The sequence below is a fragment of the Colletotrichum aenigma genome, assembly GCF_013390185.1.
Source record: "Colletotrichum aenigma strain Cg56 chromosome Unknown KSG_Cg56_contig03, whole genome shotgun sequence".
Taxonomy (NCBI): domain Eukaryota; kingdom Fungi; phylum Ascomycota; class Sordariomycetes; order Glomerellales; family Glomerellaceae; genus Colletotrichum; species Colletotrichum aenigma.
Window position 1 is genome coordinate 6717273 of NW_023500909.1, and position 21248 is coordinate 6738520.

General features: G+C 53.7%; 8 protein-coding genes across 8 annotated transcripts; 6 read left to right on the plus strand and 2 right to left on the minus strand.

Annotated features, from left to right (window-relative positions):
* Positions 1-725: 725 nt before the first annotated feature.
* On the plus strand, positions 726-1593 carry gst3 (Glutathione S-transferase 3; the record flags this gene model as incomplete). Its single annotated transcript, XM_037321044.1, has 3 exons — positions 726-788; positions 853-933; positions 1000-1593. The coding sequence occupies 3 exons, from the start codon at positions 726-728 to the stop codon at positions 1591-1593; spliced, it is 738 nt and encodes a 245-aa protein (XP_037180880.1).
* A 614-nt stretch (positions 1594-2207) lies between these two features.
* Positions 2208-4071, minus strand: CGCA056_v005794 (putative transporter; the record flags this gene model as incomplete). The annotated part of the gene is made up of 6 exons (XM_037321045.1): positions 2208-2556; positions 2630-2913; positions 2977-3222; positions 3273-3450; positions 3503-3819; positions 3898-4071. 6 exons carry the CDS (start codon positions 4069-4071, stop codon positions 2208-2210), a joined length of 1548 nt encoding a protein of 515 aa, XP_037180881.1.
* A 1033-nt stretch (positions 4072-5104) lies between these two features.
* On the plus strand, positions 5105-6055 carry dapA-2 (4-hydroxy-tetrahydrodipicolinate synthase; the record flags this gene model as incomplete). Its single annotated transcript, XM_037321046.1, has 1 exon — positions 5105-6055. One exon carries the CDS (start codon positions 5105-5107, stop codon positions 6053-6055), a length of 951 nt encoding a protein of 316 aa, XP_037180882.1.
* Positions 6056-6931: 876 nt separating this feature from the next.
* CGCA056_v005796 (Cyrochrome P450 monooxygenase) lies at positions 6932-8883 on the plus strand (the record flags this gene model as incomplete). The annotated part of the gene is made up of 6 exons (XM_037321047.1): positions 6932-7181; positions 7233-7359; positions 7438-7447; positions 7501-7853; positions 7929-8624; positions 8718-8883. The coding sequence occupies 6 exons, from the start codon at positions 6932-6934 to the stop codon at positions 8881-8883; spliced, it is 1602 nt and encodes a 533-aa protein (XP_037180883.1).
* Positions 8884-10942: 2059 nt separating this feature from the next.
* On the plus strand, positions 10943-12082 carry ptaL-0 (Oxidoreductase ptaL; the record flags this gene model as incomplete). Its single annotated transcript, XM_037321048.1, has 1 exon — positions 10943-12082. The coding sequence occupies one exon, from the start codon at positions 10943-10945 to the stop codon at positions 12080-12082; it is 1140 nt and encodes a 379-aa protein (XP_037180884.1).
* Positions 12083-12594: 512 nt separating this feature from the next.
* vrtL-0 (Efflux pump vrtL) lies at positions 12595-14182 on the minus strand (the record flags this gene model as incomplete). The annotated part of the gene is made up of 5 exons (XM_037321049.1): positions 12595-13041; positions 13093-13222; positions 13281-13599; positions 13653-13758; positions 13820-14182. The coding sequence occupies 5 exons, from the start codon at positions 14180-14182 to the stop codon at positions 12595-12597; spliced, it is 1365 nt and encodes a 454-aa protein (XP_037180885.1).
* Positions 14183-15951: 1769 nt separating this feature from the next.
* Positions 15952-17196, plus strand: glxK (Glycerate kinase; the record flags this gene model as incomplete). The annotated part of the gene is made up of 1 exon (XM_037321050.1): positions 15952-17196. One exon carries the CDS (start codon positions 15952-15954, stop codon positions 17194-17196), a length of 1245 nt encoding a protein of 414 aa, XP_037180886.1.
* Positions 17197-18176: 980 nt separating this feature from the next.
* yfkN (Trifunctional nucleotide phosphoesterase protein YfkN) lies at positions 18177-20293 on the plus strand (the record flags this gene model as incomplete). Its single annotated transcript, XM_037321051.1, has 5 exons — positions 18177-18441; positions 18500-18555; positions 18610-19516; positions 19566-19718; positions 19767-20293. 5 exons carry the CDS (start codon positions 18177-18179, stop codon positions 20291-20293), a joined length of 1908 nt encoding a protein of 635 aa, XP_037182285.1.
* Between the last annotated feature and the right edge of the window lie 955 nt (positions 20294-21248).

A 21248-nucleotide genomic window follows, 5' to 3' on the forward strand; every position in this document is an offset into this window, starting at 1 on the left:
GCACATATTAATTAGCTGCTAAATTCCCTCTCGACTGAAGCTCTGATCCCTGCTGCACATCGCTGCACAAAAAGACAAACCGGTAGCTGAAAAAAAAAGTCCCGCAAAACCTTCATCAGGCATACCTACCGACACCTCACACACCACCACCACCTCCTTCATACACGAGTCTGGCGGCGGCACATGAACCACCCCGCAGATCAACGCGCAAACTCACTGATGATGACTGATGCTCGCAATCCTGTCAAAACCTCAGAAAGGTCAAAACGCCGCCCGGATAGTAGATCTGCCCATCGGACGATCGGACGGACGGACCATCTCTCCTAAATCCGGGAATTCTTTGCAGTAGTGCCCGCTCTCCTCCGTGACATCCGCCCGGTCCCTGTCCGCTCGCCCCTCTAGCCACGGACGGCGGCTCAGAGAATTGCACCGCGTCGTTGCAACCGTTCGACCGTCTCCCCAACTTTTGACCCGCTAAGGGCTCTGCCGCCTCAATCATCTCAATTCGTGGTGCCGCCTTCTCTGCCGTTACTGCCCTCAGAAACTCTGTTCCTGGGTCCTGACGTCAACCTTGCGACATCTGGCACGGTCCAGTCGCCCAAATCTCCGAACTGCCAGATCGATATATATGAGACGGGGAACCCCATGACTCTGCCTTGACTCGTCCAATAGTCCAATCCGGAAACGCTTTTCCATTTCATAGCATCATACAATAATTATCAGCCATGTCGCTCGAAGTTTTCCATCTGGGCCTTTCTCAATCCGAGAGGATTGTGTGGTTGTTGGAGGTGAGTACTTGTCCGATGAGCGGTCTGCGCGCAGTGCGGCCTGACCCAAACTAACCCCGCATAGGAGCTGCAAGTCCCCTACAAACTGAACATCTATGAGAGAGATCCCAAGTCTGGACTGGCGCCACAAGGCCTGAAGGATGTTGTAAGTCTCGCGAGCGTCAGGTGATGCTACACATCAATGATCATCGATTGACCTGACCCCGCGCAGAACCCCGCTGGCACCGCGCCCTACTTCCGCGACAGCACCGTCTCACCGCCAGTCGAAATCTCGGAATCGGGCGCCACAGTCGAGTACATCCTGACTGTTCATGGCCAGCCCAAGATCGGCTCCGGCGCGCCCAGACTGAGCCGAACCCCCGACGACAAGGACTATGCGGCTTACCTCGAGTGGTTCCATTTCGCCAACGGCTCCCTCCAGGCCGCGATCGGTCGCGGCATGACCCTTCTGTTCGCTGGCGCATACGACACGCCCTTCGGACAGCGATGTGACCAGAAGATCCAAGCCAGCCTGAAGTTGATGGATGACCGGTTGGCGAACAACAAGTGGCTGGCGGGCGAGAACCTTAGCGCTGCGGACATCATGACGGTCTTCAGCCTTACAACCATGCGCGGTTTCTATCCTGTGCTGGACCTGTCTCCGTACAAGAACATTCTCAGGTACCTGAAGGATGTTGCTGAGCGTCCTGCCTACCGCAAGGCTTTGGAGAAGGGCGACAAGGGCATGGAGCCGATGATTGGTCCCAAGGCCAAGCCTTTCATGCAATTCGAATCCTTCAGCGCATTCTTCAAGGACTTGCAATAGACTATAGACTCTTAGAACATACCAGCACTTACGACTACGTCAAAGACTCTCAACTCAATCTCACATCAAAACCAATTGAACATCCCATTTGATGGCGAAAAAAAGGACTCGATACACTTAAGGAAGATTGTGTCGACATGCGCCTCGGTGATCAAAAAGCTACTCACTTGACCAGCCTGGGGGTCGAACCCAGAATCTCCTGATGTCACGATTAATCGTAGTCAGACGCCTTGCCATTGGGCCAACCGGCCGTGGTATGTGAAATGTGTCTCCACAGAGGTGGATGCTGACAGCCGGCCCCCGGAGCCGACTTGAGAACTCGGACCGCTTGTGCGCAGACGGCTTTGCGGGCCCAAAATCAGGATGGATGTCTACGTTGAAACGTCTTACAGAGTATTACAGGATAAGAAATCTTCCGCTTTCCTTGTAGTAAGCAATCAAACAAAGCAAGTGCCGTTCAGGGCACGGTCTGGCGGTATCTGGTCTTTGAGTCAGGGCACAATCGAAGCTAACTACTAGGTAGATCTACTAGCGATCAAGTGCAAGCCACCGGGAGCGATGAGATTAATCAAAGAAAAAAAGACACAGAATCCATTTTAGCCAACGCCCAATGCTCACAGAGCATACTTGAAGAGCGGGCTCTTTTCTCCCATGCGATCAAGTTCCTCGTCGGAATGTCTTTGTCTGACTTCGTCTTCAGTCATGAGCTCCTTCTTCTTGTTCCTCCTACATAACAATGCCTCCAGCGTAACGACCGCAATTATTCCTGCCGATGCGAATCCGAATGAAGTCCCATACCCGGTCGGGTACCTCGGAGCCTCCTTGTCCATGTAGATATAGCTACCGATGAGGCCACCAATGTTGCCGACACAGACGAGAAAGCCGATGCTGATTGCTCGCTTGGTCGGACTCGGAGTGTTGGCGACGTTCCAGGCGTTGACTCCTGGAAGAATGGGGTACATTCTGGACACATTGCTGTTAGTTCCTTCCTTCTTCTACTTGCATTTTTTTTCTTCTTCATGTGCATGTGACGTACCCGAAGCATGCTAGGCAAATGGCAAAGTAGTTCAGAGCAATGTTGTCCTTAATGTCCTCGCTCTTAGTGAACAGGATGGTGAATGCAACAACCAGGAGCAATTGCGGGCCGAGGATGAACGGCATTCGCCAAGAATACTTGTCCGCAAAAACCGAAAACAGGTACGCGGATATAGCACCCACAGCATACGGCGGGATCGTCAACAGCTGGGCGTTGGCAGATGTGAAGCCCATGTTCTTGATGATTTGAGGCATTGTAAACTTCAGTGCGTAATTTGGGACAGCCTAAACTTGAGAGTCAGTGACTTCCAACGGTATTTTTCTGGGCCACTGAGTCTTTGTACTGACGTTCGACCAGTTGGCCAAGATTAGGAGATAAATCTTCCAATCTGTCAACACGGAGAGGAATGCGTGCTTATCGAAGTGATGGTCTCGGAATTCGTTGGGTCGCACAACTCGTCGGGCTTGTTGTCGTAGTTCCAGAAAGCGGATTTCTTCGGGTTCGAGCCACTTGGAGAGGGCAGGAGAATCGACAAGAAAGAAGAAACACATGATACCTATCAGGACCGTAGCTAACCCTTCGAGGATGAAGATCTTGTTTTGTCAGATGATTTGTACGGCCTGGAAGGATGAAGCCAGCTTACCCATCTCCAGCCCTCGTATCCGCCTCCTCCATCCATTTTGGCGATTGCAAACGCCAGGAGACCTGAGAATGCCCCACCAGATGCGGCAGAGGTGTAGAGAATAGCGATTCGGGTTTGCGTCTCGTTGGGTAGGTACCATTTGGAGATGATCAGGATCGCACCAGGGAGGAAACCGGCTCTGGGTTGTTTCGTCAGTTTTGATGAGATCTTTTCGGTTCACGTGTACATACTCGAACAGACCGAGGAAAATCCTCACGGCAACCAAGCCCCCAAAGTTTTGGACAACTCCATTGCAGGTCATGACAACACCCCAACAAGTAACGATTCCGCCAATGTAGAGAGATGGTCTCTTGAACATGTGCAGCACCATATTACTGGGGACTTCGGCCAAGACAAACGGGATGAAGAAGACGGACAACGCGATGTTGTAATCGACTCCCGTCATATGGAGACTATCAAGGAGGCCTTCAATCTTGGCATTTCCAATGTTGGTCTTATCCAGATAGGCCATAAGGTAGAGGAGGACAAGCATTGGAACTAGTCGAAACTAGGGATTCAATATTCGTCAGTAATAGTTAGGCAGAGAGAGAGAGAGAGACAGAGGAGAAGTCGGGTCGAGACTCACATCAACTTTGCGGACAGCCTTCTTCTTCCTTTCCTCCGGGAAATTGGCGAGGAAGTCTGCATCCTCAGGGCTCATGCCGCTGTTTTGTTGGAACTCATTATGGGCAACAGAGTCCTTCTCTTGAGCAACGTGCTCGATGTCGGAGCGGTCAGACGATGCTCGTATAGCCGTCATGTTGACGGCTTCAAGAGCAAAAGGAAGTGTTCAAAGAGTAGAATATCCTCTAGGCAAGCCAAAGAGGATGACCAAAACACCACCTTGTGTACGGCAGGAGGCAACTTGGCAAGAGAAAATGTTGAAGTGTGTCTTCTTTATAGCCAGAAGGCTCCTCAACAACTTGTCTGGGGGAGATTTCCTGGGGAAAGGGGATTGGTCTGCCCAGAATGTTCCGAGCTGTGCTGGAGTTGCGGGGATAAACAAGGAGGAATCTGGGGAAATATTCTTGGCGCTGGCGTCCTCCGCATAAAAGGACTCGGATAAAACATCTGTTAGTCCCTCTAGCGTAAGAGCACACGATTCGAGGCGACCCGGAGAACCGGAATACTCTCGTACTCGGAAACGTACAGAACAGGGCAATCAGGTACGAAGAATTGAAGCCAATTCCTCAACAGTCGTATCATGCCAGGGGTTCATCCGCCATGAGCCACTTAGCTGGGTACCTTTTACCACCTGTTATTACACCAAGCTTCCGGGGTGCATCGACTATGACACAAGCGTTGCGTGGGGATGGGGTCACATTCCATCTTCTCCAGTCAAGAACGATCCGTTATCTCCGCGGGACCCGGTTAGGGCGCGAGAATCAGCCCATGGCTTGCTACAGGGCGTGGTGGCGCTGGCATTTCCAGGTCACGAGTCGCTATTCCGAGTTATCTCGGACTTGGTGTCCGGACTCTTCCCGGAAAACTTGCCCCCCGCCCCGGAGACGCGGGGAAGCGGGGGAGGATCAACCTACACGATCATGCTTTCCGGGTGGCACATCATTACATGAAACTGCTAGAGGCGCTTCAAGTGTCGATAGACGCGACTTCGGCTTTCCGTGAAGCGCGAGGTTGTCACGGCGAGGGCTGTCCTGAGAGGCTCTTTGCATTATAAACAGGCAAGATGTGACCGATATCAAGCTCGTCTCATCTTCACTACAAGCAAATTGAGCCCATTCGACACGAATCAAAATTTCATTAACGCCCCCTTCATAAGAGATCAGACCAAAATGGGTTCTCAGTCAGTCAGCCTGGACCTCCGCGGCCTCACTCCCGCCCCCATCACTCCCTTCACCAAGGATGGCAAGGTCGACTACGATGCCATTCAGCGTCTCGGCTCATGGCTTGGCAGCATTCCCGGCGTCAAGGGCTTGGTCGTTCTCGGCCATGCAGGCGAGGGCACTTTCCTGACGCAAGACGAGCAGGTCGCCGTCATCAAGGCCTTCGTCAAGTCCGTCGACAACCGCATCCCCATCATTGCCGGCATCACCGGCGAAGGTACCGAAGTCGCCGCCCTCGAGGCCAAGCGCGCCCGTGAAGCCGGTGCCGCGGCCGGCCTACTGTACCCTTCGCACGGCTGGCTCCGCTTCGGGTACCAGCCGGGAGCCCCGCAGGACCGCTACAAGGTCGTCTACGAGGTCAGCGGGCTGCCCCTCATCCTCTTCCAGTACCCCGACAACACCAAGGCGACGTACAACCTCCAGACTCTCCTGGATATCTCGGCGCAGCCCGGCGTGTTTGCCATGAAGAACGGCGTGAGGAACATGAGACGCTGGGATACGGAGATCCCCGTCATCCGCAGGGAACGGCCCGACCTGCAGGTACTCACTTGCCATGACGAGTACCTCCTCCACACGGTGTTCGATGTTGATGGCATGCTTGTCGGATACGGTAACATTGCGCCGGAGCAGCTCATTGAGATGATCAAGGCCGGCAAGGCAAAGGACTACCCCAAGGCCCGCGAGATCCACGACAGGTTGCTGCCCGTCACGAAGGCCGTGTACCACAGGGGATCGCACATGGAGGGCACCGTGGCGTTGAAGCATGCGCTTGTTGCGCGGGGTATTCTCGACCATGCAACCGTGAGGTCACCTCTCTTGCCTTTGGAAGACGGTGCGGAGACGGAAATCCATGCTGCTGTGTCATCTGCAGCCCTGGCGCGCGTAAAGAGACTGCAGTGACCGGTGGAAATCAGAGACATGTCAACGGCTAGAGATGTTGTGCGACTCGAACAGATGACAATACAACCACTTCTTAGATTCAAGCCGATGTTTACGCGATTGGATGCCTCATGCACCCTGCGAGAGTGAAGCTCACCTCCCTGTCCCGCGATGCCACGACGAGGAGAGAATGAAAAGCGATTTTCCTGTCCGCATGGTGACCAAAGACTAGTGCGTAGACAATTCAATGATTCGAGATCTAGATTCCTGGGGGCCAAGCCACCGACGGAGACGGTGTGCTCAGCCCGCTGTTAGCCTGCTGTTAGACCACTCGGGACTGAGACATCCTCCTTAGTTCTCTGCACATCATTTCCGTCGCTTCAACCCGTCAAAGACTTCGTGCATGAGACCCGAACCCAGGAAGCCGGTAATGATGGTCATTGACACGCCACTTTTGCAGGTGCTCGTCGCAATCGCCAGAATCATGCATACCGAATGCATTTCCCAGCCCTTGATTCCGTGCATCTAGCTTGAAGCCAAGTCTCGGGAAAGATCTAGTTGCATGCTCCAACAGTGCAGTCACAGCTCCAGTCGCGGGCTCTCGCCTCGGAAAATGAGTCGAGCCCACGAAGCCTCTTGTGGCGAAACACTAAGCCAGGAGCAGCTTGCATGGTGGCTGCCGATAGCACGAGAGGAGCACATGTCGGGGGTGCAGCGGGCGTCGCCAGTCCTTTAGCACGTTGAGTTTCTCCTTTGATGCCATTGAACACACGCAAGACAGGTCTGGCAGATCAGAAATTTTGCAGCCCACTACTTTAGAACACATGGGGCCCTCCTCATCCATCCTCTTGCCTCAAGGGCCTGCTTCCATTCAACCCTCACTCATCCAAAGCAACAATGGACGGAATTCGTTTGGTGCCAGACATCTCCTGGGCAGGCGTTTCGTGGCCCCAGCTCCTTGGCGTCGGGTTCGCATTGTGGCTGCTCTATGGAGGCTTGCTTGCCATCTACCGCGTCACGCTCCACCCGCTGGCCAAGTTTCCCGGACCGAAGCTTGCCGGAGCAACATTTTGGTACGAAGTATGGTACGATGTGGTGGTTTGGGGCCGCTTCACTCATGAGATCAAGCGAATGCACGAGATCTATGGTATGAGGTTTCGCTGGTGACGTGGGGAGCTTGGCTAACGAAACTGTCTAGGTCCCATCGTTCGAATCAACCCTGACGAGGTGCATTGCAATGACCCAGAGTTCGTGGAAGCCATCTATGCGAATGGCGCGAAGAAGCGCAACAAGTCAGAGATGTTTGTCGCTGGTTTCGCCAATGAGTGAGTTGGTCTTGAACCCCGTTTGGGAGCATGTCCCCTGCTAGATGAAAATAAGGCATGCTAACGTCTGGCCTCAAGTCTGAGAAACGTACGCAGCCACTGAACGTCAACTTGAGAACTAGCTTCTAACATGTAAGATAGGGAGGCTTCGGAACCGTAGACCACGCGCATCACAAGCTCCGACGAGCAGCGGCCAGTAAATACTTCTCGCGAACCCAGATTCAGAAGCTAGAGTGGGTGATTCACCAACATGCCCAGCGTTTGGCGGACAAACTCCTTGCCTATCGAGGACAAGGTCCATTCGATGGCGCCTCCGCATACAGCTGCTATACTGCCGACATCGTCAGCGATTACTGTTTTGGCGAGGGGCTCGGGTTTCTTCAGCAGCCCACGTGGGAACCGAACTTCAAAGAAGCTGTTTACACCATGTTTCATTTGATTCACATCATGAGACACTTCCCATGGACGACGAGACTGATGGAGATGATTCCTGTGTAAGCAAACGAACACCCAGGAGTGGTGGATGGGTTCGAGTGGTTGAAAGACCGTGACTGACTGACGAGAAATAGTTGGGTGATCAAGCCGCTCTCTGCCAAGATTGGGCTCCTCATGGAAACGGTCAAGATCAAGCTCCCAGAGCTGGTTAGGCAAACGAAAGCAAGGCACGAAAACGGCATCAAAAGAGATCGCGTGACAGTGCTGCACTCGTTGCTCGAGTCGGATCTGCCACCGGAAGAACTCACTGTCGAACGACTAGCCGGAGAAGCAAATGTGTTCCTTTCTGCAGGAACCGAGACAACGGCATCGGCTCTTACTATATGCACGTATCATCTGCTCAGAAATCCTGACGCCGTCACCAAGATCAGGGCGGAGCTTGCAACCGTGAATGCCGACCCCAAGGAGCTTCCCAGCTGGGCGACACTTGAAGGCCTCCCACAATTCAACGCTGTCCTGATGGAATCTCTCCGGCTGATGTACGGGTCGCCATCAAGACTGCCAAGAGTCGCACCCGATGAAGACGTGGTGTACCAAGGCACGTGGACACCTCCGGGCGGGTCGGCGCCGGTCGACGTTTCTCACGTCATTCCGCGAGGCTACGCGTACGGCATGTCGGCGTATATCATGCACACGGATGAGCGGCTCTTTCCGGAGCCCTCCAAGTTCCTCCCGGAGAGGTGGCTCGACGAGAATGGCCAGCGAAAGAAGGGGCTGGAGCGGTTCCTGCTTACGTTCTCCAAAGGAAGTCGGCAATGCCTGGGAATGCAGTAAGTTTTCCCCGAGGTCATGGACCGCATGATCCGAAGTTTTCACACATGGATGTCTGAGCTCCTGCTGACCAATGCACGCTTTGATTCTAGGCTGGCGTACTGCGAGCTTCATGTCGCGGTCGCGGCGGTGGTGTTGCGCGCGCTGCCGTACATGCGACTGTACGAGACGACAGACGTTGACGTGGAGTATGATTTCGACCTTGCTGTCTCAATGCCGAAGAAGGGGAGCAAGGGTGTCAGACTGGAGATGATTTGATGACCACGTAGCATGCGGCGCTTACTGGCCAGAGCTCCTTTAAGCTTTGGTTCATCTATTTCGGATGGAAAGGTGTGAGTTTGGATGAGATGGGGGGGGGGGGGGGGGTCTACTGCGGCTTGCTGGGCACTGTATGGAAGCAGCTCGTGGGCGACTCTTCGTGTTCAGCCCTACCCTATCTATGTTTTGTAATGACAAGCAATTCTTCTAAGCTGACATGACGATGATCAACGTTTGACGTGGCAGAGCCAAGAGACGGAGCCAGAGTGACGGGACTGATGGATGACTCTCTGTTGGGAAGACTGAGAACAGAAACCTGACACCCAGAGAACAAAGCGAGGGAGTGAGTGAGTGAGTGAGTGAGAGAGTGAGAGAGTGAGAGAGTGAGAGAGTGAGAGAGTGAGAGAGTGAGAGAGTGAGAGAGTGAGAGAGTGAGAGAGTGAGAGAGTGAGAGAGTGAGAGAGTGAGAGAGTGAGAGAGTGAGTGAAAGAAGCGCCGAGGGCATCCGTGCGGGTGTTAGCGCCGTACTGTGTCTCCCGCCCAAAATACAGCAGCCCCACACGGTCCCGAGCGCCGCAGTGACCCGGCGCCGACTCCCCCCACCCAGCCAGGTCCCGATTAGTGCAAAATACGCGGCGAACGGGCTTTCCCAGCGCCGGCGCCATCTATCCATCGATGTTGGTCCAGTCTAAGAAGATGCTATGTCCCATAGAACCTAGCAGAAAAGGGACAGAATGCTCCCGTTCCAATATGGGTTACTACCGCGCGCGAGCATTACCAATGCGCCGCCCAACCCCCCTGACTAAGGCTCTCTCGCGCTCTTGTTGAAAGCCATCAGGCTCTGTGTCTGGCAGTCTGCCCCTCCCCTGGTTAATGATCTGCTCCCCTAATGCACCGGCGGCATGGGTCTAGACTCGATCCGACTTGGAGAGTCGCACAGAGGGGAGAGACCGGTAAATGGCCTGTGAACACTGAACACTCGACACGGGACATCTCCCGCTGCTTGGCACGGTACGGCGGGTGCGCGCACCTTGATCGAATTACTTACTCACTTGCTAATTGGATATCGATGGCCTCATCCGGCTCATCCCAGCACCTCGTCGTTCTTCTCAGATGACTCCATCCGCGGGTCTCCATACAAACTCTTTTTTTGCAAGAATAAGCTTAGCATGGAGCCACTCCGTCTCCATCTTTCCAGGTTGCCCTCTTCCCTCGACCTTCACGCACCGCGCGCGCTACGCTAATGCCGTGGCACCCGCAGCGCCGTTGCCTTGACTCGGCCAGTCGGACCCCTGCCGCACCAGCGCCAGAGGCACCAAAAGGACACCAAAAGACACCAAAGGCACCCCCATCCCTGTCCAAATGCCGTCCCCAATGGGATGCGGATTCGCGATGCTTTTTCCCAACGCGTGGCTCCGAATCTGACCTCTGAAATCCTGCCCGTGGTCTGACCACTGTCCCCCGAAAAGCAAAATGCCTGGTGACTAAATCAATTTCGCTTGTCCCGCCATAGCTGAATAATCCGAGCGCTCCCTCGTCTGAAACATTGGATTGCTGGTCCATGAAGGGTCCAGAAAGGAAAAGCCCGAACCGCAATGCGTGTCCCCGTCACTGTTCGGCCGAAGTCTCTTCCTTCACATTGGGGCAGGTCGGTGGTGGTACATACCTGCCGCCCTCTTGCTTGCTTCATCTGTGCTTACATGGGTTACAGTCCTGGACTTCTACGAGGCGCCAGCTAGTTAATCCTCTGCCTTTGTGTCGATAAAAACATTCATTATCCCCTCCGTTCCCTCCAAGCCCAGCTGCGCCCATCTCTCTTCGTACTTCCTTTGTTCTTCCCGCATCGTTTGGCGTTGTCATCTTCTCCATCGCCCTACCATCCGCACTCCCCCACGGCATCCCCGTTCCGCTCCTTAGCCTGCCGCCGATTAAATACCCCAACAAGCCGACGACTTTCATATCTCTCCCTTGAGGAACAGCATAACCTGCGTTCATCCCGCCAGACCAATTCGCTTCTTACCCTCTCAACAAACCTCACACTCTCCGTCCCGCCAACAAAATGGTCAAGCAGGTCGTCATCCTGGGCGCTGGCTACGCCGGCCTCGGTGTCGCCCACAAGCTGCTCAAGTACACGCAGCCCAAGGTCAAGGACCTCAAGGTTATCCTCGTCTCCCCCTCGACCCACCTTTACTGGAACTGCGCCGCCGTCCGCGGCCTCATCCCTGGCGAGTTCTCCGACGACACCCTCTTCAACCAGATCAAGCCCGGCTTCGACAAGTACCCCCAGGACGCCTTCGAGTTCGTCCTCGGCAAGGCCACCAGCTTCGACCCCTCCACCAACACCGTCCAGGTCGAGACCAACGAGGGCCTCAAGTCAATTGAGTTTGCCGAGCTCGTCATCGCCACCGGCTCCTCCCTCGCCAGCGGCCTGCCCTTCAAGACCGTCGGCACCCACGAGGAGACCTTGACTGCCTGGCACAACCTGCAGTCCGAGGTCAAGGCCGCCAACTCCATCATCGTCTCCGGCGCCGGCGCGACCGGTGTCGAGACCGCCGGCGAGCTCGGCCACGCCTACGGCTCCACCAAGCAGATCACCCTCATCGTTGAGGGCGACGCGCCCCTCCCCGGCCTCCTCCCCAAGCTCGGCAAGATCGCCGCCACCAGCCTCGCCTCGCTCAAGGTGAAGCTCGTCACCAACGCAAAGGTCACCGAGGCCGACACCTCCGGCTCCCTCAAGTCCATCAAGCTCTCCAACGGCGAGACCCTCACCGCGGACCTGTACCTGCCCCTCTTCGGCGTCCGCCCCAACACATCCTTTATCCCGGAGAACCTGCTTGACGATAAGGGCAACCTGAAGCTCAAGCACGACCTGCGCGTCGAGGGCCTCAGGAACGTCTGGTGTGCCGGTGACGCGGGCAACCTCGAGGCCAAGCAGCTCATGCGCGCCGAGGGCCAGGCGCTGCACCTCGCCGACAACCTCGATGCCGTCCTCACCGGCCAGGAGGCCAAGGTCAAGGACCTGAAGCTGACGACGAAGCCCCAGATCTTTGTCACGATCGGCAAGAAGAAGGCGACTGGTCAGTTCAACACGATGAAGCTGCCCGGCTTCATCGTCAGCGCGGCGAAGGCCAAGACCTTCTTCACTGAGAAGGGCCCGGGTCTGGTCGCCGGCAAGAACATTGCCAGGGCGTCGATCTAAGGGGCCGATTGACATGGATGATGATGGTCAGATTGAGATGTTTATGCTTCAGCTTTGATATCCCGGGACGCGTATTGTCATTGGCTACTCACACATGTGAGCATACGAGTTGTAATTACTTATTGGACCTATACCCTAATCACAGAAGACGTATAATGTTCGTGAGATGAGTTCTATTGTGCAGCAATTATTTGTGATGCGTGAATTTGAGAGCTTTGTTTTGCTAAATGAGATGAGCGTCGACGTTCTATTGTTAGCCGTAAGTAAGTGAGTTGTATGGAGTTTATATGTAAACGCTCACATGCCGATTTTCTCTGAACCTCTGTCCTCATGATCAATCATCTCACAGACTCAGAATCTAGAATTTGCCCTCCTCTCTCGTCCATGATCAGCTTAAAACCTAATTGGAAGGTCCAGCGGTAAGACGGCGAGCGGGCCTCACCGCTGTGAAACCCTATCATCATCGTACATATAGACTGTATCGGAAGCCCGGGACCTGTCTTAATCACCGTCTAGCCAGCACAATACTGACTCTTGCTCCTCAGCCAGGCACCCCACTTCCACATGACCACCGGCACAATGATGCCCATCACAAGAACGATCCCAGATAGAAGCGCATTCCCCCATGCTATGCCCAGCGCATCATACAGCTTCGGTGCGAACAGAGGAAAACTGAAGCCAGCCATCGTTCTCACGAATGCGGCTGCTCCAGCAGCGCTCGCAGCATACCTTTCATACGAATCAATAACGTATGTCTGTACACACTGAAAAGATAGAATGAGCCCCGCCGCCAGAATTGCGGCACCGATATTTGGGACGATCCAGTGGATTTTGAAGTGTGCCGCTATGCCATATAGAAGAAGACCAATGGGCGTGACTATGGCTGTCGGGAACATAAGAGGTATCCTGAATTCCGGAAGGCCAGTGTCGTTATTTCTGGTTTTGAGCGTCCGGTAAACCTCGACGGCATCAGTGTGGATCTTTGAACTGTATAAGGAAAGCTAACATACGTTGTCTATAAGAGGTCCCGAAACTTGAAGTCCGATGACGAAGCCGACGCCGAGTGAAATGTAATTGAGACTTGCCGGACCAGGTTCCTGGTCGTACTGCTCGCTCCACACAAGTGGGAATGATGCGAGGCTTGAAGCAGATCAGCGATTGACTTCTTTCAGCATTTAGGTTGATGGCCCAAGCTTACACGAGATACATCAATCCGTAAAGGTAAGCTCTGTACAGCGCCGTGATCTGCAATGCTGGCTGCGTGAAGAGCATTCTGAACGGCCTGACCAAATTCTTTCCCAGTGTCTGGCCAAAAGTCCTGTCTGGCCGTTCATATTCGGTGCGAAGATTCTTGTTGCCGGTGAGATTGCGCAATTTCTTTGCTTTCACCGCCAGGATCTTAGGTGCGTATGTCTCTGAGAGGAAGAGAAATGCGAGGATTTGGACGACTGCATCGGCGATCGAGACTGTCCAAAAGATCCAGCGCCACGACATGTATTGTGTGAGATATCCAGCAGCTTCAAAGTGTTATTTGAGATATTTGCTGCATGTGTGATGGTGTGGAACTTACCGATTGGTCCAACCGCTGGGCCCAGAAAAGGGGCAAGACTGTATATGGCTGTCGCCGTACCTCTCTCTTCTGCTCTAAAGCAGTCACTCAGTACACCACCACCAAGCTGGTGCTCACATCAGCATGTGCTGCCTCTCAAGGAAAAGAAAACAGGAAAATGTGCTTACAGCTTGGGGTGCACTCCCGCCCAGACCGCTTAGAAATCGAAATGCGAGCATTTGTTCCTTTGACGTGGAGAAACCACAAACGGTGTTGAAGATGAGATAGAACATGTTGGCTGACTGAAGCACGACAACTCGGCCGTACATCTCTGATAGCGGCGCCAGAACAAAGGGGCCGACCGCGTAGGCGAGGAGGAAGATGGACATCAAGAGATAGGTCTCAATGTCTGACTCGACGTTGAGATCATCAGAAAGAGTATCAAGTGCTGGCGCAAGCATTGTCGAGGACACCGGTGATATGAAAGTGAAGCAGGAAACTAAGATGGTGGCTGTCCATTTCTTGTGCTTGGGCCAGTTCTTGGGGTTCATTGGGTCCGACGGCCCAGACCATGTTACCTGTTGTTCGATTAGCGTTTAGTGTGAGGAGGAACAGGGTGCATCCTACCAGGTCTGGATCCTCGGGATCATCAGAATGATTGCCCTGTTCATGACTAAACTTTTCTGGTCGGGGTATCATTGATGGGTCGTTTTGTGTATTGTCATGGGAAAGCAAGTGAGAACGGTCTGTTGGGCCAGGGGTCTCCAGAATAATATCCGAATGTTTGTTTACGTGATTTTGTCGAGAGAATGAGCCGTCTGGGTCTTGCAGCCATGGGAATTTGTATACGGTTCGTTCGTACTCTGAGAAAGAAGGGAGTCCCGGGCTCCATCCGCGCCACAGGCTGGACCGAGACCGGGTCAGGGTTCTCTGGAGGCTCGGGGCCATCTCTGGATCTGAGACTGGCATGTGAGGAATGAACTGATAAGTGTGAGATTGAGACATGTTTGCGGAAGCGACTGTCAAAGCGAGTGTATGGAAATACGATCAATGAAAAAAGTGACGATCACAACGCTATTCTGATCTTGATGGTTTCATGTGCGCTTGAACGTTCACTGGGATACAATAAAGTGTTTCTTTATACTAAAAACTGTCTTCGTGATATTTTACACTTGGCCAGGCAGAAGAGCATAGCCTCATGCACTTATGACGGCAGCGCCTCTGATGATGAGTATGGCTGGGTCGGAGACCGAAAACAATCAGCTCATTCCGGATTTCGTTTCCCTGTACTGAGGCCTAGGGTCAATATCCCTAGATCCAGCAGATCAGCTGCCAAGGGGAGAAGGATATGACTAGTATGGGGCAAGCTGATGTCCTGCTGGGAAAGTCGGCCGAAGCTTTCTTGGCGAGCCGATCAGCGGAGTCGTGGACCGCTACGTCAACTGTGGCTGATGATGCACGTTGGAGTAACATTCTTCTAGACTCCGCCTGGGGCTGCATTTACACACGCTTGATTGAACCCTGGGAAAACACGTCGATAAAGTTTCAATCCTTATTTATAGCCCAGGAACGGGCTGTCTGATTGGAAGATACAGTTCGAGATGACACCTCAAGGGTTTGTTTCACCTGGTCGAGATACGAGATCTGGGCAAATCCTGATCGTGTGCTCACTCGTCGCCGAGAACAGGCTGTGATAGTCATTGTGCCAATGAAAGCAGTTTTTTCAACGCCCACGGTGATTTACAAGACAAGCTATCTAGCGCCTTTGAAGGCTGTGCTGGGTGCTACTTGCGTAGACGATGTTACACCATGATGCTGTTGACAGCTCAGGAACGGTCCAGTCGGCAGCCCATCGAGGCAACGGACACGTGCAGGGCTGAAGACATCACAGTCCCTGAACATCTCGCGTGAGAAATATCACGCGATCAAATGTCTGTTTGCAAAATAGCAACCGGCGAAGCATCTCATAGCCACTCCGCGGCAGCTGCGCGCGGCAGATTGGGTTTCTTGATTCTTTTGACGGGGGATGAGGCCTCAACGCTTGGGAATTGGTCACACGGCAAATGCAGAGGATAGAGACAGAGAGGGCGCGTTGATTAGCACCATTCGATCTAGGGTTTCTGTTCCGAAGCAGTATAAGAAGGTTCGCAAGGACGGAGCATTATTTCGATAAACCAGGTCATACAAGTCTTCATTCACCATAACACTTACCCAATCATATTTCACTCGCTTCTCAACATTCGCTTCATCGTGTTCAAGTTATAATAACACGAACACTTATTACCATCATTTAACATCACAACCTACCAAACACATCCACATGGATTCTTCGACGCCCCAGGGAATGAGAATTCTCGTCTGTCCGTCTGGTTTCAAGGGAAGCCTTCAGCCAGAGGTTGCCGCTGATTGCATCGAGGCTGGCATTCTCTCTGTAATGCCAGATGCTTCTGTGCGCAAGGTTCCCCTGGTTGACGGAGGCGAGGGGTTCACTAGTGCCCTTGTGTCCGCGACTGGTGGCACATTGCATCCAGTCGTTGTCACCGGCCCCGTCGGCGCTCCGATTGCGTCTTTCTTTGGCATATTGGGAAGCAAAAGCACCGATGAGCCAAAGACAGCTGTCATCGAAATGGCTGCTGCGGCCGGCTTAAGCCTTGTCCCAACCCATCTTCGCAACCCCGGCGTTACTACCACGTTTGGAGTGGGCGAGCTTCTGACAGCTGCAGCCGGAGCTGGTGCAAAGAAGATCATTGTTGGCTGCGGCGACTCTGGCACTTGCGACGGGGGCGCGGGAATGCTTCAGGCTCTTGGCGCTCGACTGATTGATCAAGACGGGCTTACGCTCCCTATCACCGCAGGGGGCGAGAGCCTGCTGCGTTTGGCAAATATCGATCTTGGCGGAATCGACAAGCGCATCAAAGATGTCGACATCGAGGTTGCGGTCAACTGGAACAATGTTCTCAGTGGTCCCGATGGTGTTGCTAGGGTTTTTGGCAAGCAGAAGGGGTCGAGCGCCGAGCAGACAGTACGCCTTTCAGCAGCTATGGAGGTCCTCTCTGTAGTTGCTGGACGGCTTCTCTGCGACAGTAATGTGGGCACCTCGCCCGGCGGAGGAGCATCTGGAGGGCTGGGCACCGGTTTGCGGCTGGTGGGCGCCAAGCTTCGGCCAAGGTATGAGGTGGTGGCGGAGTATGTCGACTTTGAAGGGCTGTTTACGGACTGCGACCTGGTCCTCACGGCCGAAGGAGGCATCGATGACCAGACACCGAGGGGGAAAATTCCGGGTGAGATTGGGACGCGGGCTAAGAAGCATGGCCTGCCGGTGGTTGCTATTGCTGGGACCATCGGACCAGGGGCTCGGGTCAACTACGACGTCGGAATCGATGCTTACACGTGTATCCTGCAACGACCAACCACGCTGGACGAGGCCATTGTGGAGGCGGAGAAACTGACGCGGGAGAGTGCCGAGTGCGTTATGCGAATGATTGTCGTGGGACGGATGTTGGGGTCCAAGAAGCCCTCGTCAACGGCGCAGGCGAAGCAGCCTGCAGCGTCGGCATGGGTTTGAGTTCCGAGTCACGGATTGATTGCAGTGAAGATGGTATGAGCCAAGACCGCAGGTAGAAAGCTAGATGTGTTAGTGTAAGCGAGCTGGAAGGGGTTCTGGGGTTCTGGACCAACAGTTGAATGAGAAATGACATTGGCACTAGCATCTTGGTGCCCTTGAGTGAAAAGAAGAAAGCCTTGGCGTGAATCAGGAATTGGTTTCTCGAAACGAAGACATGACTGGCAGAAATCAGGCCAGCCAAGCCGCTTGGTGTGGCGGTGCAGATTTGCGATATTTCTATCGCCGGATCGGACGGTCTTCGCGTTGTAGCATCAGAGGAGCAGAAGAGAGGCAGGTAAGGTACAGAGTAGTTGACGTTGGAAAAAGGTTCGTCCCAAGACCCAAGACCCAAGACGGAAGACGGAAGATGGGAAGGTCTAGACGGCACACGGGACGGTGGGTGGACGGACGATCGCCATCGCTCGCTCGCTTAAAGCCTTAACGCGGTGTTGCTTATCGTTATCAGATGAGGTCAAGCCAGAAATAGCAATGGACCAACCTCTCGATCCACAACTTGCCTTAAGCGAGCACATCGTCACGTGTTTCTTTCGTCAATTGGCAATCTTGGCCTTCTGATTGGCCTCTGCACTGCCGCAGCTTCGTCGAGGGCCAAGTTCAGTGGACGATCCGGGATGCTTCAGCGAATCATCCCCTGAAGAGCATCATCGTCATCGCCGTTGCGCAGCGCGTTCGTCCAGTGTCCTTGTGCTTCGTGTCACTCATGGCGGGAGCCCTGCCCTTCACTGCCCCGCCCCCGCTCACTTTAAGGTACCTACCTTAGTTGGAGGTACCTACCTTAACCTTACCTCAGCTCCAAGTACTGTGGTAAACTCAGGGGCACATGCCACCTTCACCTTCACCTTCACCTCGCCTTACCTGATTCATCACCGCCCTTTTTGACTGCATCTCTATTTTTATTCTCGCCTTAGACCACCACCACCATGCCCAAGAACGCGCCGGCTCCCGATGAGCCTGCCGTTACCTTCAGCTCTGGTTCCGACGCACCCGTTGCCTTGCGTATTCTCCACCTCAATGATGTCTATCACTTGGAACCCTCCAGTGCTGAGCCCGTTGGCGGTGTGCCTCGCTTCATCACTGCAGTTAACGAGTACCGCAGTCACGAGCGATTCAACGGCCAGCCCGAGCTAATTACTCTATTTTCGGGAGACGTCTTCAACCCCAGTCTCGAAAGCTCCGTCACAAAAGGTAACCCCTCATGTGCTCTTTGCCTGTCATGATGCTGTGCTGACGCGGACCCTAATAGGCGAGCACATGGTGCCCGTTCTCAACAAGATTGGCGTCGACTGCACCTGTGTTGGTGTAAGTGAGCCCGTTCTACCTCAATTGGCCGTGCCATTTTATTAACGCCACCAGAATCATGACTTCGACTTCGGAGTCAAGCAGTTCGAACACTTGACCGCCAAGTGCAACTTCCCCTGGCTGCTCGCCAACGTCCTAGACCCAGCTCTCGGCGAAAATGTTCCCCTCGGAAATGCCAAGCATACTCACATGCTCACATCCTCCAATGGCATCAAGATTGGTCTCATTGGCCTCGGTGAGAGAGAATGGCTCGAAACAATCAACAGCTTGCCTCCTGATATCATCTACAAGTCCGCCAGCGAGACAGCCAAGGAGCTCGTTCCCCAACTCCGCGCCCAGGGTGCCGACATAATCATCTGTCTCAGCCACCAGCGTGAGCCAAACGACAACAAGCTTGCCGAGAAAACGGACGGTCTCATCGACATCATCCTCGGCGGCCATGATCATTACTATGCGCACAGCTTCATCAACGGTACTCATGTTCTGCGATCTGGCTCCGATTTCAAGCAACTCAGCTACGTTGAAGTCCGGAAGAAAGCGGACGGTTCAGGAAAATGGGACTTCGACATTGAACGACGGGACATTGTCTCTTCCATTGCCGAAGACCAGGAGACTTTGAAGCTCACTGAGGAGTTGACTTCGAAGCTCAAACACAGCTTGGCCAAGTCAGTTGGTTGGACAGCTTCTCCCTTGGATGCACGCTTCACGACGGTTCGAATGAAGGAGAGCAACATGGGCAACTTTGTTTGCGACGTAATGAGACACTACCACAACGCTGACTGCGCTCTCATGGCAGCTGGCACCATACGAGGTGACCAGATTTACCCGCCCGGCGTAATCAGAGTCAGGGACATTACCAACTGTTTCCCCTTTGAAGATCCCGTCATTTTCATCAGAGTGACCGGCCAGCAAATATGGGATGCCTTGGAGAATGGCGTCTCGCAGTATCCGGCACAGGAGGGTGAGTCTACTTTCTGGCCTATTGCAGACTAAATATCCTAACAAATCAGGTCGTTTCCCGCAGGTATCCAACATTACGTATACGTTCGACCCCAGCAAGGAACCTGGCTCGCGCATCGTCGAAGCCACCTTGGGTGGAGGCCCGATGGAGATGGACAAGAAGTACACCCTCGCCACTCGTGGTTATATGGGTCGAGGAAAGGGTACGTTCAAGACCTGAAGAACTTTGTGTACTCTGCTAATCATGACAGATGGTTACACCAGTCTTCTTGTCGAGCCGGAAGGCGGCACGGCCGAGGAGATCGTCTGCGAGGAAAACGGCATTCTCATTTCAGCCATGCTTCGCCAGTACTTCATGAGTCTGCGCACTGTTGGCCAGTGGAAAAATCTCAGTGAGCACTGGGTTCAGGTAGCCGAAAAGTGCCACACTCCCGTCGAGCCGCGCAAGATGTGGGAGACGCCCGCCGCGACAGGCACCTCAGACCCCAAGCCCGAGGTTTATTCCAAGTCCTGGGCTGAGTGGATGGTCAAGAGGCACGCCCTCAACACCAAGCTCCCCAAAGACGAATCAGATGAGTCTGATACGGAGGATGAGGCAGATACCATCGCGCAGGTCGACATGGAGATGCTTATTATGCGCAAGTTCTTCGCTAGATGGGCGAAGGCGGCAGGCGTGAAGGCTGAAGTGTGCGATCCCTTGCGTGAGGGCGAGTTTACTGTAGACTGGACACGGGTTATCGCACCGGTGTTAGAGGGGCGCATCAAAATGATTAGCTAAAGCCTAAACAACATAGAAAAGCAACAGACAGCATGCCTCTCAGTACACATCCAGCTAAACTAGGACGCATGACCATTTCAGAACAACTTTGGGAGTAGCTATCTAAGTCTTATAGGTAATGCACGGCAAAAGGATGGACAATCTAGGAACCGAACTTGGGACCTACCGCATGCGAAGCGGTCGTTACACCCCTAAACCCATCGCCCATTCTGATGAAAATACATTGGCCTTGGGACTGATCATTGAGTTTGTAGTTACGACGCAGCCCCCCCCCCCCCCCCCCCCCCCGCAAAAAGACTACGGCAAAATTCACCCCATACGCGGGCACAATTCTGGAAACATTATGTGGGCACTTTGACCCGTGCCCTCTACCAATTAAGGAAAACAGTACAGAAACCCCATACGTTCCTTGGGACTGATCATGAATCAAACGATTCCACGGATGTGGTGTAGCCTAGAAATATTGTCTAGGATTCGTGGCGTCGAGTCTGGCCGCTGTGATGGTGGCCGCATGTCTTTCAGCTGCGGGGTCACCAGGGATTTCACACCGAAGCTGAACTCCCCGGATCGTCGCACAAGGCTCACCTGCAGTCATTCCAGGGATTCAAATAACTAAAGAACGAGGGTTGTGTATGGTTGTAACGTCACTTGCCGCGGACTTTCGCTGGTGAGCTGAAGGATCTTCAAAGCTAAGGGGCGAAGAGCGGGAGGACATCTTGCCGTATTACTAGCGAGCTGACCTTTCCCCAAAACGTAGGCGGGACAACCCTTGTCCAGGGTTCAGCTTTTGGAAAACGGCCACGAGGGGAAACGTGGGTTCAGTTGTGTCTTGGAAAATCCAAGTTTGCTTCGGCGGTTAATCGTCAAATGACGCCATTCTTCAAGCTTCAAGACTTGCATGATCTGCAAGGGGTAGTAAAGCTTGACAAGCTCTGATGTCTAGACAATTGTTCCT